The sequence below is a fragment of the Rhinoraja longicauda genome, chromosome 21 (genome assembly GCF_053455715.1).
Source record: "Rhinoraja longicauda isolate Sanriku21f chromosome 21, sRhiLon1.1, whole genome shotgun sequence".
NCBI lineage: Eukaryota > Metazoa > Chordata > Chondrichthyes > Rajiformes > Arhynchobatidae > Rhinoraja > Rhinoraja longicauda.
Genome location: NC_135973.1, coordinates 9,272,313 through 9,291,471, shown reverse-complemented (window position 1 = coordinate 9,291,471; position 19,159 = coordinate 9,272,313). Strand labels below are relative to the sequence as shown.

Here is a 19,159-nt window from a genome sequence, read left to right as displayed (position 1 = left end):
ATTGGCCTCCACTGCCTTCTGTGGCAGAGAATTCCACAAATTCATAACTCTCTGGGTGAAAAAGTTTTTTCTCATCTCAGTTTTAAATGGCCTCCCCTTTATTCTTAGACTGTGGACCCTGGTTCTGGACTCCCTCAACATTGGGAACATTTTTCCTGCATCTAGCTTGTCCAGTCCTTTTATAATTTGATATGTTTCCATAGGATCCCCTCTCATCCTTCTAAATTCCAGTGAATACAAACCCAGACTTTCCAATCTTTCCTCATATGACAGTCCTGCCATCCCGGGGATTAACCTCGTGAACCTAGGCTGCACTCCCTCAATAGCAAGGATGTCCTTCCTCAAATTAGGAGACCAAAACTGCACACAATACTCCAGGTGCGGTCTCACCAGGGCCCTGTACAACTGCAGAAGGACCTCTTTACTCCAGTACTCAAATCCTCTCGTTATGAAGGCCAACATGCCATTGTCTTTCTTCACTGCCTGCTGTTACCTGCATGTCTTACCTTGCAAAATGTTTAGATTTTTTTCTTTGCTGAACTCTTCAGTTTTTAATAAGAGGGTGGTGAATCTGTGGAATTCATTGCCACAGAAGGCAATTTCTTGATTAGTTCGGGTGTTAGGGGTTACGGGGAGAAGGCAGGAGAATGAGGGTAGCAGGATGAGATCGTTCAGCCATGATTGAATGGTGGAGTGAACTTAATGGGCCAAATGGCCTAATTCTGCTCTCATCACTTATGAACACGTCTCTGATATTCTCTTCCTTCTTAAAGATGCCATCCCCATATTCCAATCCATCTCGTTACGGCCTTTTTGTTTAATTATCTGCACTTTCTCTGTTGATGTAACTACATTTTTCTCTTCTTAGACTGCCTGCTACACTTACGTACGGTTTGTCTGTACTCATGTACAGTATGATCTAGCTGGATAGCACGCAAAACAATGTTTTTCACTGTCTCTGTGCGACAATAATAACCGAATACCAATACTATGTCTGACAAGTCAATACAAGTTCAAAATTTAAAAAAATGTTATAACCTGACTAATGTCATTCTGCTGGATTTGCATTCCATTCTCCAGTAAGTCCAATCTCATCAACAGGTCATCAGGAACACCTTTCTTTTCTGAAAAGAGACAGACATAACTCACCATTTTATTTAAGCTCTATCATTGCTCTGCTCTTAAGAATTGATCCGTTAAAAAGTAGTGTCATTACTTTTTTTTAATTGATACTTAAAGTCCAATACCAGTAACCCATTTTTCTTTTTTCCCCACTAAACCTAAATGTCTTTTTCTGGCAATAAGACTGAGAAATATATTTCTTACATGGCTGAAATAAAAAAGTGCGATGCAAATGATACCTGGAATGGAACAAAACTGTCCCTGGATTTCTTTTCACCTGATAGGAAACTAAGCCCATGATTTTCCAGTAGGAAGGTAGACACAAAATGCTGGAGGAACTTAGCGGGTCAGGCAGAATCTCAGGAGAGAAGGAATGGGTGACGTTTCGGGTCGAGACCCTTCTTCAGACTCTAAAGAAGGGTCTCGACCCGAAATGTCACCCATTCCTTCTCTCCTGAGATGCTGCCTGACCCGCTGAGTTACTCCAGCATTTTGTGTCTACCTTCGATTTAAACCAGCATCTGCTGGGGTTATTTTTTCCTATTTTCCAGTGGGATTTTTGTTGGAAGTAGAAACAGAATTCTGGCCAAGCTAATGTCAAGAATAATGCTACACGCTGTTTGTGATTCCAGCACGATTTGTAGCTTCACTGGTCTTCACAAGGTGTCCCGTCAACAAAGTTGAGGTCATGGTCACTTTAGACGTCCTAGTTTCTGAATCGTTCACGAGGATTTATACCGCATTTAGGCACCCGATACGTGGCAACTCTTGTGTACTGACTCGGTGAGGTCTGCTGTATTATTTTACCGGGTCGTGTGCAAAACAAAGTATTTCACTATACCTAGTTGCATGTGAGAAAGCATAATTGAATCATTGAACCTCATAGATGGCTAATCACTACAAACTCCTCCACATTTCATATTCTAGGAGAGAGGACTTCATTGACTTCCTTTCATTCACACAAGCAGGCGAAGCAACTTGCTACAATTGGAGGTTTCCACAAATTGCAGGGATCCAAACATTGCATTCACTCCAAAGACTCCAGGTATGTAGGTAAGTTGGCTTGGTATAAGTGTAAATTGTCCCTAGTGTGTGTAGGATAGTGTTAATGTGCGGGGATCGCTGGTCGGTGCGGAATCGGTGGGCTGAAGGGCCTGTTTCCGCCCTGTATCTCTAAACTAAACTAAACGAAATGTAGCATCACTGCTTACAGACACAACTGATTTTGAGACTGTCTCCTTAGAAGATTTCATTTAGGTTGGAGATACAGTGCGAAAACAGGCCCTTCGGCCCACCAAATCCGCACCGACCAGCGATCCCCGCACATTAACACTATCCTGCACATACTAGGGACAGTTTACATTTACACCAAGCCAGACAACCTACAAACCTGTACGTCTTTGGAGTGTGGGAGGTAGCCGATGATCTCGGAGAACACCCACGCAGAGAATGTACAAACTCCGTGCAAGCAGGTCAGGATGGATCCCGGGTCTCTGGCACTGTAAGGCAGCAACTCTACTGCTGCGCCACCGTGCCGCCCTCAGATCTCTGTAAACCCTTGCACAAAGAGCACATCCCCCAAGGATCTCCATCAGGTAACTCTCTGAGCTCCTTCCACACATCATTGCAGCAGCAGCCATCCTTGAACTAGCATCTCTCCATTTGAATGGAGGAACGGTGTTATTGTGTTTGAATACTGGCTCCCACATTCACATCTGTGAGGCAATCTGTTGGCATTTGCAAGACCTTGCAACGGATGAAAATAAATAGCTCGCTCAAATTGACACAGTGCATTACACTGTGATCCAGTATCCAGAGTTGTGCAGAAGTATCCAGAGTTGTGCAGGGCCCTCCCGAGCTCTGTCCCTGACACAATGCAAGAAGTTGCAGAGTAATGTGGACGCAGCCCAGACCATCACGCAAAGCAACCTGCCTATCATTGACTCCATCTACACTTCACGCTGCCTCAGCAAGGCCACCAGCAATAGCAAGGACCAGTCTCACTCCAGACACTCCCTCTTCTCCCCTCTCCCATCAGGCAAGGGGGGGTACTACCGGACGTGTGAAAACGCACACACCTCCAGATTCACGTACAGTTTCCTCCCAGATGTTATCAGGCAACTGAACCATCCTATCACCAACTACAGAGCGGTCCTGACCAACCATCTACCTGTTTGGAGACCTTTGGACTATCGTTCATCACTTTACTGGACGTTATCTTCCATTAAATGTTATTCCCTTTACCCTGTATCTGTGTACCATGCACGGCCTGATTGTAATCATGTATAGTCTTTCCACTGACTGGATGCACATAAGGCTGCAACTCTACCGCTGCGCCACCATGCCGCCCTTGGAAAGAAATCTCTCTCTCTCTCTTTGCTTTTGGATTGTGTACTTCCCACCTCAGGGAGAGATAGAATGGATGATACCACTTTGGCGAAGCTCAATCTCCCGGTGACTAACCAGCAGCTCTGGGTCGATCTGACAAGAAGCTTCAAACCAGGGAGTCCTCCCTCATGCCTCGAAGAGATGCATATATTCTCATGAAAGGGGAGAATACCTTAAAATATCTCCCGGTCCCCGCACTCTCAATTTACCCTGAATTTGGCCGAGCATAAATAAGGCAGTTGTTTACAAACGAGTACAGGCACAAAATGCCTTGGAGCAACAGCGGGTCAGGCAGCATCTCTGAGGTGAAGGCAGAGGTGATGTTTCGGGTCGAGACCCTTCTTCAGACTGAGAGTCAGGGGAGAGGGAAGCTAGAGGTACGAAAAGGTCCAAAGAACAAATGAACGAAAGGTGTGAACAAACGAGTTTTGTGTCCCGGTTCTCGTATCTCTGTCTGCATGTGGTGGCTGACCTAATTCCTCCATTTGGCGTTTGAGTTCCTCTTCCAGCAAATCGACCCTGACTTTCAGAGACTCGTGTAGGCTTGGCATTTGAGACAATTGATGCAGAGTGGCTAAGACTGGAGCTCGCTGCGCTGAGGGCTTAAGTAAAGACAAAAAACAGTGAATTAATCCTCACACCAGCTCTTTTTATAATGCAGATACCAGCAGGCTTCCCAAACACACGTTCGCATTATTTTACTAACGGTAAGCATAAAACCACACACCCTGCAGTCCATTACAAAGATTAAACACCATTCTTGCGTCTCCAAAAAAAGATCTGAAGAAGGGTCTCGGCCCGAAACGTCACCCATTCCTTCCCTCCAGAGATGCTGCCTGTCACGCTGAGTTACTCCAGTATTTTGTGTCAATTTTCTTCTTATTATTGATGATGATATCAGGCATCACTGTTGACAAAGCCTCCCACAACCTTGCTGGACCACTAATTCTGAGGAGGTTTAATTTTTCCTGCCCATTTCAGACAATAAGTGCAGGAGGAGACCATTCAGCCCTTTGAGCCAGCACCGCCATTCAATGTGATCATGGCTGATCATTCTCAATCAGTACCCCGTTCCTGCCTTCTCCCCATACCCCCTGACTCCGCTATCCTTAAGAGCTCTATCTAGCTCTCTCTTGCATGCATTCAGAGAATTGGCCTCCACTGCCTTCTGAGGCAGAGAATTCCATAGATTTACAACTCTCTGACTGAAAAAGTTTTTCCTCATCTCAGTTCTAAATGGCCTACCCCTTATTCTTAAACTGTGGCCCCTTGTTCTGGACTCCCCCAACATTGGGAACATGTTTCCTGCCTCTAACGTGTCCAACCCCTTAATAATCTTATACGTTTCGATAAGATCTCCTCTCATCCTTCTAAATTCCAGTGTATACAAGCCTAGTCGCTCCAGTCTTTCGACATATGACAGTCCCGCCATTCCGGGAATTAACCTAGTAAACCCACGCTGCACAATTAGCCTAGTAAACCTACGCTGCTATTTTGCACTGGACGTCTTGTGCCATATTTCACCCTGTCAGGCAGGTGGCAGTAGGGAGCTGTAGTGAAAGGATCTGAGTGAAGCTCACATTTTCAGCACCACCAGTCAGTGTCACTGAACACCACACTTGGCTATTGTGAGAGAATAGTCTTTATGAAGAGACAATCCACTCAGTATTTGGAATTTAGACTTTAGGGATGCAATGCAGAAACAGGCCCTTCGGCCCGCCGAGTCTGCGCCGGCCAGCGATCCCCCCAAACTCGAACACTGTCCTACACACACCAGGGACAATTTTACAACCTACTGAAGCCAATTAACCTACAAACCTGTATGTCTTTGGAGTGTGGGAGGAAACCGGAGCACCCGGAGAAAACCCACGCGGTCATGGGGAGAAAGTACAAATTCCGTACAGACAGCGCCCGTAGTTGGGATCGAACCCGTCTCTGGTGCTCTAAGGCAGCAACTCTACTGCTGTTCCACTGTGCTGCCTGGCTGATAGTACGGAGTGATACAGCTTGAAAATAGGCCCTTCGACCCAACTTGCCCACACTGGCCAACATGTCCCAGTTACACTAGTCCCACCTGCCAGCATTTGGTCTATATCCCTCCAAACCTGTACCTGTCTAACTGTTTCTTAATCATTGGGATGGTCCCTGCCTCAACTACCTCCTCTGGCAGCTTGTTCCATCCATCCACCACCCTTTGTGTGAAAAGTTACCCCTCAAATTCCTTTTAAATCTTTACCCCTTCACCTTAAACCTATGTCCTCTGGTCCTCGATTCACCCACTCTGGACAAGAGACTGTGCCATCCACCAGTGACGTTGAGCCCAAGAAATTAACTATTAGAGATCTGAAAATGTTCTCACACAATGGAAACTGGAATGAAAAGGCAATAGACAATAGACAATAGGTGCAGGAGTAGGCCATTCAGCCCTTCGAGCCAGCACCGCCATTCAATGCGATCATGGCTGATCACTCTCAATCAGTACCCCGTTCCTGCCTTCTCCCCATACCCCCTCACTCCGCTATCCTTAAGAGCTCTATCCAGCTCTCTCTTGAAAGCATCCAACGAACTGGCCTCCACTGCCTTCTGAGGCAGAGAATTCCACACCTTCACCACTCTCTGACTGAAAAAGTTCTTCCTCATCTCCGTTCTAAATGGCCTACCCCTTATTCTTAAACTGTGGCCCCTTGTTCTGGACTCCCCCAACATTGGGAACATGTTTCCTGCCTCTAATGTGTCCAATCCCCTAATTATCTTATATGTTTCAATAAGATCCCCCCTCATCCTTCTAAATTCCAGTGTATACAAGCCTAATTGCTCCAGCCTTTCAACATACGACAGTCCCGCCATTCCGGGAATTAACCTAGTGAACCTACGCTGCACGCCCTCAATAGCAAGAATATCCTTCCTCAAATTTGGAGACCAAAACTGCACACAGTACTCCAGGTGCAGTCTCACCAGGGCCCGGTACAATTGTAGAAGGACCTCTTTGCTCCTATACTCAACTCCTCTTGTTACGAAGGCCAACATTCCATTGGCGTTCTTCACTGCCTGCTGTACCTGCATGCTTCCTTTCAGTGACTGATGCACTAGGACACCCAGATCTCGTTGAACATCCCCTCTTCCTAACTTGACACCATTCAGATAATAATCTGCCTTTCTATTCTTACTTCCAAAGTGAATAACCTCACACTTATCTACATTAAACTGCATCTGCCATGTATCCGCCCACTCACACAACCTGTCCAAGTCACCCTGCAGCCTTATTGCATCTTCCTCACAATTCACACTACCCCCCAGCTTAGTATCATCTGCAAATTTGCTAATGGTACTTTTAATCCCTTCATCTAAGTCATTAATGTATATCGTAAATAGCTGGGGTCCCAGCACCGAACCTTGCGATACCCCACTGGTCACTGCCTGCCATTCCGAAAGGGACCCATTTATCCCCACTCTTTGCTTTCTGTCTGTCAACCAATTTTCTATCCATGTCAGTACCCTACACCCAATACCATGTGCTCTAATTTTGCCCACTAATCTTTGATTATTTTTGATTTAGCTAAAAGTTTCCCTGCCATCCACTGCCTGACTATACACAATATTTGAGAACCCTCTAAATGTTCTGTACCTTTTATGTAATCATTAGCCAAATGCAACATGGAAGAGCATTTTTGAAAAAGATTGAGTAAGCAAAAAATGCAATGTTGTGTGTTGCTTCTATGCATGGATATGGTCACGAGTTCTTTATTATTTTCCAAAAGAAAAAGTTCAAATTTCCTTTAAAATAAAGATTTTTATTATTTATATAGCAAGCTAGCTTTGGGAGATGTGACCAAAAATTGTACTAGGGGCACATGTAATTAAATGGAAGCTTAAATCTATCTGAATACTTCCCATCAATGATATTTGCTTTTCACCTCCCCCCTCCCCACCCCCCATTTTTACTTTAAACATTAAGATAGCCTACTATTTGGTCACTCTCTACAAGAGATTTTGTGAACATGACCTTAACACCAAGGCACAAAATATCTTAACAGTTAGCTTATGGTTTCCAACAGGAAATTCACTATAGATGAGAGGTGGAAGGAAAATTCAGGGATAAGAGAGTATGATTGCTCGAAGAGTCTCAGCAATACAAGTCATAGAGTTATAGAGTGATAGGGTGATACAGTGTGGAAACAGGCCCTTTGGCCCAACTCACCCACTCCGGCCAACAATGCCCCAGCTACCCTAGTCCCACTTGCCTGCGTTGGTCCATAACCCTCCAAACCTGTCCTATCCATGTACCTGTCCAGCTGTTTCTTGAACAATGGGATAGTCCCAGCCTCAACTACCTCCTCTGGCAGCTTGTTCCATACACCCACCATCCTCTGTGTGAAAAAGTTACCCCTCGGATTCCTATTAAATCTTTTCCCCTTCAACTTGAACCTGTGTCCTCTGGTCCTCAATTCCCCTGCTCTGGGTAAAAGACTTTGTGCATCTAACCGATCTATTCCTCTCATGATTTTGTATACCTCTATAAGATCTCCCCACATCCTACTATGCTCCATGGAATAGAGACCCAGCCTACTCAACCTCTCCCTATAGCTCACACCCTTCAGTCCTGGCAACATCCTCGTAAATCTTTTCTGAACCCTTTCAAGCTTGACAATATCTTTCCTATAAGATGGTGCCCAGAACTGAACACAATATTCCAAATGTGGTCTCACCAATGTCTTATACAACTGCAACATGACCTTCCAACTTCTACACTCAATACTGGACAAAGGTGTAAAGTTAATGAGGAAGGACACGAGACGATACACAACAGTATTTGCAAAATGAAAAGTAGTACTGAGCTTAGCAAAATATCTGTGGAGAAGTAAAAATAAATGAACAAATTGATGGAATGACTTGATCTCCTTATTTATGCAGGGAAATATTTACTTTGGTGGCATTTCGGAGAAGGTTCATTAGATCGATCGCTGGGATAAAGAGGTTGATCCTGTAATTACTGGTTATATTGTTGAGGAGGTTTCACAAGGTAAAGAGAATGCTCGGGCACTGCCTGCACTTGAAATCATGGTTTCAGAATAAAAAGGTAGACAATTTGAGATGAAGGACTGGCAGGCGTGTGTGGTAGGTCATTAGGAGTAAGAGCAGAATTAGCCCATTCGGCTCATCAAGTCTACTCTGCCATTCAATCATGGCTGATCTATCTCTCCCCCCCTAACCCCATTCTCCTGCCTTCTCCCCACAACCTCTGACACCTGAACTAATCAAGAATCTATCTATCTCTACCTTAGAAATATCTACTGACTTGGCCTCTACAGCCTTCTGTGGCAAAGAATTCCACAGATTCACCACCCTCTGACTGAAGAAATTCCTCCTCATCTCCTTCCTAAAAGAACGTCCTTTAATTCTGAGGCTATGACCTCTAGTTCTAGACTCTCCCATTAATGAAACATCCTCTCCACATCCACTCTATCCAAGCCTTTCACTATTCTGTCTGCTTCAACGAGGTCCCCAACATTCTTCCAAACTCCAGCGAGTACAGGCCCAGTGCCGACAAACGCTCAAACAGGAGAAAATGAACGTGAGAAAGCTTGCAACAAGGGAACATAACCCATGTAATTCTAGGATTAAAGTCAGCAAACACTTCTCTTTTTGAACTGGAAATTTAGAGTTCTCTACCCAATATGCTATCCATATTCAATTACAAAAATTTCAATACCACGAAAGACAGATTTTTGTTAGACCTGGTAGATGTCATTATATCAGTCAGTCACGATTACATTTCTTCTGAAGTCCAAAATTTCCGCAATCAGTTCCAAGTATCAACAAAACAAAACAGTTTTATTACATCCTAACTTTAAACCAATAACTGGAATACAAAACAAAAATGCATTCAAAATGATTGGGGGGGGTGGGGATGTGATTTTACTTACCACCTTTTGACCTTCTTCATTCGTCTCCATGTCCATCAAGTCTGGTTGAAGGGCGAGCAGAGATATTTTTGCATCATAATCAAGCTAAGTATAAAAATAGAAATGATTAACTTGATCATTAATATCCAAGGCAGTTCCAATTATCAATAATAGATTAAAAAATGCTTATGTACAGGGCATGGTGTTTTATTATAACAATTAGAAGCAAATCCTGTATTCAGCAGCACCTCGAATAGAGACAACATTATACTTAAATGATTTAACCTGCATTAAAAATACATGATATCCCATAAACGTGCTCAAAATCTCACCCCCCACCCCGCCCGCACCGTACAGAACTCCATATCTCTACTGTGATCTGTACAGGTGCTCCTCAACTTACCGTGGGTTTACGTTCCGAGAAACCCATCGGAAACCGAAAATATCGTAAGTAGAAATGCATTGAATACACGTGATCACGTGACCGGAAGCGAGCTGCGGCTCGCTACGGCTCGCTGCTGTTTCCACCAGCGCAAAGTCAAAATATTGTAAGTCGAACCATCGTAAGTTGAGGGGCACCTGCACTGTGATCTCTACTGTGATCTGTGGGATCTTTTTGCCCTCACCAATGCCATCGCCAATCCCTACTCATACAGGCGAGATTTACTTCTGGATGCAACAAGTTAACTTTGGGAATTGAATTAAAAAAATGTACTTGTAGAGATGTAAACAAATGACAGCATAAAGCTATGAATATTTCTTATCCCTGTTCTTTGCTTTCCCTCCCCCCCCTCATTGTTAATTCTAAACTAAGACCTATTGGGGCACCCTCCCTGTGGCTTGACAGCAGAGCAGAAATAAAATCCACTGACATTAGTTATCTGACTTACTTCCCTTAGCCTCTCTTCTATCCAAGGCAGTTTAGTTTAGTTTGGAGATACAGCGCGGAAACAGGCCTTTCGGCCCACCGAGTTTGCACCGATCAGCGATCTCTGTACACTAACACTATCCTGAAATTCTTCACACTTTAATCCCATCCAATTTGATTGGCTTCTTTCCCTCCCCACACCTCATCACTCTGCTATCTAATTTATAATTCTTCTCCTATTAGTCTGTCCTATTAGACAGTACATGCAATGATCCTCCACTCACCTCTTTGTTCAACATGGGCTGCAAAGCATTCCACAAAACAAAATCTTTTGGGTCTGGCAGATTATTCAGTGCGTCTTCAAAATTACTCTAATTGGAAAAAGAACAATTCTTACCGTGAATTCATTAAAATAACATTGAAGTATTTACTCAGTTACCGTAAAATAATCACCTAGATGATTAAATCACTTTATTGCATTAATACCCAAGGGAAACACATCTGAATGATCCAAGATTGGAAATGGGTTTACAACAAGATTCAAGATTCAAGATTCAAGATAGCTTTATTTGTCATCCAAAAAAGTTTTTTGGACGAAATTCAGTCACCCACAGTCCAACAATAAAAGCACTAAAATGGTGCATTCATTTCTGATCACCAGAAGATGTTTCTGTAAAGATGGTGCAGTTGTGCTTTGAAGTATATTTCCTAAGTGACAGAGTAAGAGTACAAAGTTGCAAGTACGAATTTCACTGCTCCATTTCCGGACAATATGATAATAAAACACTTTTGACTCTTGACTAGCATTTCATTCCTTGGCGCGCGAGAGGCAGCACTGAGAATTCACTTCACACATACTCAGACTGGAGCAGGGACTTGGCAGTGACATCATATCAAAGTTTTATTGCCGCACATTATTGATTGACTTAAAAATAAAACTGGACATAATTTGGTGTTTGCGTCACACAACCTTGCCTACCTTGTCCATTCTTCCCCCCCCCCCCCAACTCCCCTCTAACCTGTCCCCATTTGTTGGCCTCAGCTGTTAAATCTGGCCTCGGCCATCGCCAGTAAAATGGCTCAATGAGAGAAAACCCCTCTGCTTGTAACATGGGACTCGATGGGAAAAGAGAGGGAAAGGTTCGCACTTGATGATCGTGGTACGGACAGTTTTCTAGGAACGCACTTCCCTCCTTATGACAATAGACAATTGACAATAGGTGCAGGAGGAGGCCATTCGGCCCTTCGAGCCAGCACCGCCATTCAATGTGATCATGGCTGATCAGTACCCCATTCCTGCCTTCTCCCCATAGTAGATCCAAAGTCGATCCAACTTTGTCACGGTGCAAAATATCGCCAGAAAAGTTCACATCCCGCTTTCTGCAAGTTACGCACTCTTCCAGATGCAGAAAATAAATTATTTGTAAATTGTTTTTTTTTAAATGCAACTAAAATAGCGCGTAATTCATGTTTTTAAAATTGTACACCAAAGAGAAAATGGTAGCTACAACTTGCATACAATTCAACAAGCTTACATTACAACAGATCAATAGGACAACCTCTGCATTATTTTCAGTGCAGTTGTAAATTATGGGGTAAAGCTTTCATCAAAGCATTATCGTTGTTTTCAAAATCTAACCCAATCTTTTGTTTGAGCCAAGGAAAGAAATAGTTCTAAAAGTTACTATTAAGTTCTACATTTTAAAATCATTTTTACCTCACTTTTTAGAACAATTTTGCACCAGAAATGTGAAGAGACCTTGAGATTACTTAGTTATTTGTCACTTGGATATCAAAATTTAAACTGTTCCTGTGCGTAACTCACCAGCTTTCTAGTCGTCTCTTCAGTGTTCCGTGACTTGCTTTGTTGTAGCTGAAAATATTAAAAGTTTGAAAATGAGATTCAAGGATGGGGTTTAAAAGTAAAAACCCATAGCACAAACATAAGTGGGCAAACTCACACTGAATGACGTATGTCGCAGAGAATATCATAAACAGTTGTACCTTGCATATATATACCTCTTCATCCTTATTCTACCATTACTTCTGAAGGTGATCTTTCACTTAGAGGGTGGCAGATATATGGAACAAGCTGCCAGAGGTGACGGTAGAGGTAGGTGCAATTACAGCATTTAAGAAGCTTTGGGGTAAAGTGCATGTATAGGAAACGAGAAGAGCAAATGCAGGAAAATGGGATTAGTATAGAAACTAGTACGGTTGGGGGGAGGGACTCAAACACAGATAGCTAATAGGCAGTGTGTGAGGCAGGAGGCAGAAAAGGGAAACACTCAGACCCAATATGTAGGAGAGAAAGAAGGGAAAAGAAATAAACTGAGAATAAGAAATGATGGGTCCCTTAAATGTGTATATTTTAATGCGAGGAGCATTGTAAGAAAGGTGGATGAGCTTAGAGCCTGGATTGACATCTGGAAGTATGATGTTGTGGCGATCAGTGAAACATGGTTGCAGGAGGGTTGCGATTGGCAATTAAATATTCCAGGATTTCATTGTTTCAGATGTGATAGAATCGGAGGGGCAAGAGGTGGGGGTGTGGCATTGCTTGTCAGGGAGGATATCACAGCAGTGCTTTGGCAGGACAGACTAGAAGGCTCAATTAGGGAGGCTGTTTGGGTGTAACTCAGAAATGAGAAAGGTTTAGCAACACTTATAGGGGTGTATTATAGACTGCCAAATAGGGAACGAGAATTGGAAGAGCAAATATGTAAGGAGATAGCAGATATTAGTAGTAAGCACAGAGTAGTGATTGTGGGTGATTTCAATTTTCCGTATATAGACTGGGAATCACATTCTGTTAAAGGGCTGGATGGTTTGGAGTTTGTAAAATGTGTGCAGGATAGTTTTTTGCAGCAATACGTAGAGGTGCCTACCAGAGAAGGGGCAGTGTTGGACCTCCTGTTAGGAAATGAGACGGGTCAGGTGACGGAGGTATGTGTTGAGGAGCACTTTGGGTCTAGTGATCACAATGCCATTAGTTTCAATATCATTATGGAGAAGGTCAAATCTGGACCAAGGGTTGAGATTTTGGATTGGAGAAAGGCTAATTTTGTGGAGATGAGAAAGGATTTAAAAGGAGTGAAATGGAACTTTTTGTTTTATGAAAAGGATATAATAGAGAAATGGAGGATATTTAAAGGTGAAATTTTGAGAGTACAGAGTCTTTATGTGCCTGTTCGGTGGAAAGGAAAGAAGAAGAATTTGAAAGAGCCGTGGTTTTCCAGGGAAATTGGACACGGTTCGGAAAAAGAGGGAGATATACAATAAACATAAGCGGCAGGGAGTAAATAAGGTTCTTGAGGAATATAAAGAATGTAAAAGGAATCTTAAGAAGGAAATTAGAAAAGCGAAAAAAAGATATGAGGCTGCTTTGGCAAGTAATGTAAAAGTAAACCCCAAGGGGTTCTACAGATATGTCAATAGCAAAAGGATAGTGAGGGATAAAATTGGTCCATTAGAGAGTCAGAGTGGACAGCTATGTGCTGAGCCGGAAGAAATGGGGAGATATTAAACAATTTCTTTTCTTCGGTATTCACCGAGGAGAAGGATATTGAATTATGTGAGGTAAGCGAAACAAGTAGAGTAGTGATCGAAATTATGAGGATTAAAGAAGAGGAGGTACGGACACTTTTGAAAAATATAAAAGTGGATAAGTCTCCAGGTCCTGATAGGATATTCCCTAGGACATTGAGGGAAGTTAGTGCAGAAATAGCAGGGGCTATGACGGAAATATTTCAAACGTCATTAGAAACGGGGATGGTGCCGGAAGATTGGCGCATTGCGCATGTTGTGCCTTTGTTTAAAAAAGGTTCTAAAAGTAAACCTAGCAATTATAGACCTATTAGTTTGACGTCTGTGGTGGGAAAATTAATGGAAAAGATACTTAGGGACAATATATATAATTATTTGGACAAACAAGGCCTGATTAGAAACAGTCAACATGGATTTGTGCCTGGAAGGTCATGTTTGACTAATCTTCTTGAATTTTTTGAAGAGGTTACCAGGGAAATTGATAAGGGCAAGGCTGTGGATGTTGTCTATATGGACTTCAGTAAGGCATTTGACAAGGTTCCACATGGAAGGTTGATTAAGAAGGTTAAATCGTTGGGTATTAATAGTGAGGTTGCAAGATGGATTCAACAATGGCTGAATGGGAGATACCAGAGGGTAATGGTTGACAATTGTATGTCAGGTTGGAGGCCAGTGTCTAGTGGAGTGCCCCAGGGATCTGTGTTGGGTCCACTGTTGTTTGTCATTTACATTAATGATCTGGATGATGGTGTGGCAAATTGGATTAGTAAATATGCAGATGATACTAAGATAGGTGGTGTTAGTAATGAAGTAGAGTTTCAAAGTCTACAGAGAGACTTGGGCCTTTTGGAAGGGTGGGCTGAAAGATGGCAGATGGAGTTTAATGCTGATAAGTGTGAGGTGCTGCATTTTGGTAGGACAAATCAAAATAGGACGTACAGGGTAAATGATAGGGAATTGAGGAATGCAGTGGAACAGAGGGATCTGGGAATAACTGTGCATTGTTCCCTGAAGGTGGAATCTCATGTGGATAGGGTGGTGAAGAAGGCATTTGGTATGCTTGCCTTTATAAATCAGAGCATCGAGTATAGAAGTTGGGATGTGATGTTGAAATTGTACAGGGCATTGGTGAGGCCGAATCTGGAGTATGGTGTGCAGTTCTGGTCGCCAAATTATAGGAAAGATGTCGACAAAATGGAGAGGGTACAGAGGAGATTTACTAGAATGTTGCCTGGGTTTCAGCACTTAAGCTACAGAGAGAGGTTGAACAGGTTGGGTCTTTATTCTTTGGAGCGTAGAAGGTTGAGGGGGGACTTGATAGAGGTTTTTAAATTTTTGAGAGGGACGGACAGAGTTGACGTGGGTAGGCTTTTTCCTTTGAGAGTGGGGAAGATTCCAACAAGGGGACATAGCTTCAGAATTGAGGGACAAAAGTTTAGGGGTAACATGAGGGGTAATTTCTTTACTCAGAGGGTGGTGGCTGTATGGAATGGGCTTCCGGTGGAAGTGGTGGAGGCTGGCTCGATTTTATTATTTAAGAGTAAATTGGATAGGTATATGGATAAGAGGGGAGTAGAGGGTTATGGTCTGAGTGCAGGTAGATGAGACTAGGTCAGGGAGAGTGGTCGGCGTGGACTGGAAGGGCCGAACGGGCCTGTTTCCGTGCTGTAGTTGTTATATGGTTATATGGTTAAAGGCATCTTGCTCAGCACAGACTAGTGGGACCCAAGGGTCTGTTTCCGTGCTGAAGAAGGGTCTCGACCTGAAGCGTCACCCATTCCTTCTATCCAGAGATGCTGACTGTCCCGCTGAGTTACTCCAGCATTTTGTGTCTGTTTCCATGCCATGTGACTCAAACCAATACTGTCTATGGGGAACCTTCCAGCTTTCTTCTGAGGCAGAGAATTCCACAGATTCACAACTCTCTGACTGAAAAAGTTTTTCCTCATCTCAGTTCTAAATGGCCTACAAAGCAGGGTCTCGACCCGAAACATTGTCAATTCATGTTCTCCAGAGATGCTGTTTGAGCCGCTGATTTACTCCAGTACTTTGTGTCTTTCTTTGCAAAACCAGCATCTGGTATCTACAAGGAAAGATGCTCATTGTACACTGTGGGAAATTCTCCACATTTACATCTTTAACATTTCCCTGTCCCAAGTGAATGTGGGTTACATGGGATTTAATATTGACTCCTTGATCCCCAACTATGATTTCTATTTTGCTACTGCTCCGTCAGAAAAGCTGCTCTGAAGTTCAGTCACCTATTAACTCTTCCATTTCTACTCAGTTCTTTATCCCCATTTAGTTTGATTTTGAGTTTAGTGTAGTTTAGTTTCATTTAGTTTAGTATTGTCACATGTACCGAGGTACAGTGAAAATCTTTTTGTAGTGCGCTAACCAGGCAAAGAAAGGACTGCACATGAATAGGCGTATTTTCCCCCTCCCTGCAATAATTTACATTCTTCGCTTTGTAGCAAAATCAATGCATGTTATTCTTGAATTCTTGGAGAGTCATAGTTATAAAGCATTGAAACAGGCCCTTTGGCCCAACTCATCCATGCCAACCAAGATGCCCACTTCTAAGCTAGTTCCATTTGCCCGCATCTGGTCGCTATCCCTCTGAACCTTTCCTTTCCATGTGACATGTTATTGTTGGTATCTTGGAGAGTCAGAGTTATAAAGCTTGGAAAACAGGCCCTTCGGCCCAACCCGTCCATGCCAACCAAGATGCCCCATCAGAGCTAGTCCCATTTGCCAGCATCTGGTCACTCTCCCTCTAAACCCGATGTACCTGTCCAAGTGTCTTATAAACGTTCTTATACCTGCATCAACTCTCCCCTCTGGCAGCTCATTCCATATAATCACCACCCTCTGAATCAAAAAGATGTCCTTCAGGTTCCTATTAGAAGAAGAATGTGGCACAGTGGCACGGCGGTAGAGTTGCTGCCTTATGGCACTTGCAGCGCCGGAGACCCGTGTTTGATCCCGACTACGGGTGCTGTCTGTACGGAGTTGTACGTTCTCCCCGTGACCGCGTGGGTTTTCCCTGAGATCGTCAGTTTCCTACTCCAAAGACGTACAGGTTTGTAGGTTAATTGGCTTGGTGTATGAGTAAAGAATTGTCCCTAGTGTGTGCAGGATAGTGTTAATGTACAGTGATTGCTGGTCGGTGTGGAGTCTGTCAGCTGAAGGGCCTGGTTACATGCTGCATCTCTAAAACTAAATTATTATGAAGATTAGCCCCAATTGGTAAATATCAGCATATTAAAATCCTGGGATTACTAGCAACTTACTTTCTCAAGGTCCTTCTTCATACTATCGTGGTTGCTAGTCAAGAGATTAATTGCATTCATCAATTCTTGCAGTGATCCCATCGCCTGAAAAAGTGCAAATATGCGATTACTTTGATTGCAGATTAACAAATTACAACAACAGTGCCGACTATCTTTGAACTGGCAGTTCTGCTATAACACGATAGTCACAATGGCGAGAAACATTGCATTATAGAAAAGTGCATTATTAAGACAACCATGACAAAGAGGGAAAGGAGATTAGCCTGGGGCTTGAGCGTTTCAGTCCCGCAATAACAACATTATTTTTCCCCTGTGATGTTTTCAAAAATAAAGGTCAGTTCAATAGCAATAAGTTTATTTTTGTTACTACAAGCTACAAAATACCAAAGACCAGTGTTGCATTGTTTAATAAAGAAGTATCATTGCAGAGGTGAGGAACCAATTTCCACAGAGAAATGTTTACAGATGCTATGAGGGAGGTCTAAAATAATGCAGGGGGGAGCTGGATACCAAGATGTAACATTAAAAGTTAGCATTCATAGCAAGAGGATTTGAGTATAGGAGCAGGGAGGTTCTGCTGCAGTTGTACAGGGCCTTGATGAGACCGCACCTGGAGTATTGTGTACAGTTTTGGTCTCCTAATCTGAGGAAAGACATTCTAGCCTTAGAGGGAGTACAGAGAAGGTTCACCAGATTGATCCCTGGGATGGCAGGACTTTCATATGAAGAAAGACTGGATGGGCTAGGCTTATACTCGCTGGAATTTAGAAGACTGAGGGGGGATCTTATTGAAACATATAAAATTCTTAAGGGGTTGGAGAGGCTAGATGCGGGAAGATTGTTCCCGATGTTGGGGAAGTCCAGAACCAGGGGTCACAGCTTAAGGATAAGGGGGAAGTCTTTTAGGACCGAGATGAGAAAACATTTCTTCACACAAAGAGTGGTGAGTCTGTGGAATTCTCTGCCACAGAAGGTAGTTGAGGCCAGTTCATTGGCTATATTTAAGAGGGAGTTAAATGTGGCCCTTGTGGCTAAAGGGATCAGGGGGTATGGAGAGAAGGCAGGTACAGACTAGGGCTTCCGAGATGTCCTCGTTCTTCAGAAAATGGGGCTTCCCCTCCTCCATTATAGATGAGGCTCTCACTAGGGTCTCTTCTACATCCCGCAGCTCCGCTCTTGCTCCCCCTCCCCCCACTCGCAACAAGGACAGGATCCCCCTCGTTCTCACCTTCCACCCCACCAGCCAGCGGATCCAACATATCATCCACCAACATTTCCGTCACCTACAACGGGACCCCACCACTGGCCATATCTTCCCATCCCCTCCCCTCTCTGCGTTCCGCAGAGACCGTTCCCTCCGTAACTCCCTGGTCCACTCGTCCCTTCCTACCCAAACCACCCCAACCCCGGGCACTTTCCCTTGCAACCGCACGAGATGCAACACCTGTCCCTTTACCTCCCCCCTCAACTCCATCAAAGGACCCAAACAGTCTTTCCAGGTGAGACAGAGGTTCACCTGCACCTCCTCCAACCTCATCTATTGCATCCGCTGCTCTAGATGTCAACTTATTTATATCGGCGAAACCAAGCACAGGCTCGGCGATCACTTCGCTGAACACCTGCGCTCGGTTCGCATTAACGCAACTGATCTCCCGGTGGCCCAGCACTTTAACTCCCCCTCCCATTCCCAGTCTGACCTTTCTGTCATGGGCCTCCTCCAGTGCCATAGTGAGGCCCGCCGGAAATTGGAGGAGCAGCACCTCATATTTCGCCTGGGCAGTTTGCAGCCCAGTGGTATGAACATTGACTTCTCCAACTTTAGATAGTTCCTCTGTCCCTCCCTTCCCCTCCTCCTTCCCAGATCTCCCTCTATCTTCCTGTCTCCACCTATATCCTTCCTTTGTCCCACCCCCGACATCAGTCTGAAGAAGGGTCTCGACCCGAAACGTCACCCATTCCTTCTCTCCCGAGATGCTGCCTGACCTGCTGAGTTACTCCAGCATTTTGTGAATAAATCGATTTGTACCAGCATCTGCAGT

The 19,159-nt window shown here is 43.8% G+C and overlaps 1 protein-coding gene across 1 annotated transcript in view; it reads right to left on the bottom strand.

The window, feature by feature from the left end:
• LOC144604176 (uncharacterized) overlaps positions 1-19,159 on the bottom strand; it is a 56,082-nt gene that overhangs the window by 35,942 nt on the left and 981 nt on the right. The window contains exons 2-7 of the mRNA XM_078418382.1: positions 17,121-17,204; positions 12,107-12,154; positions 10,566-10,652; positions 9,435-9,518; positions 3,983-4,112; positions 1,039-1,124 (exon numbers count right to left, since the gene is read on the bottom strand). Coding sequence (XP_078274508.1) covers positions 1,039-1,124; positions 3,983-4,112; positions 9,435-9,518; positions 10,566-10,652; positions 12,107-12,154; positions 17,121-17,204 — 519 coding nt within the window. The remainder of the gene's footprint in view (positions 1-1,038; positions 1,125-3,982; positions 4,113-9,434; positions 9,519-10,565; positions 10,653-12,106; positions 12,155-17,120; positions 17,205-19,159) is intronic.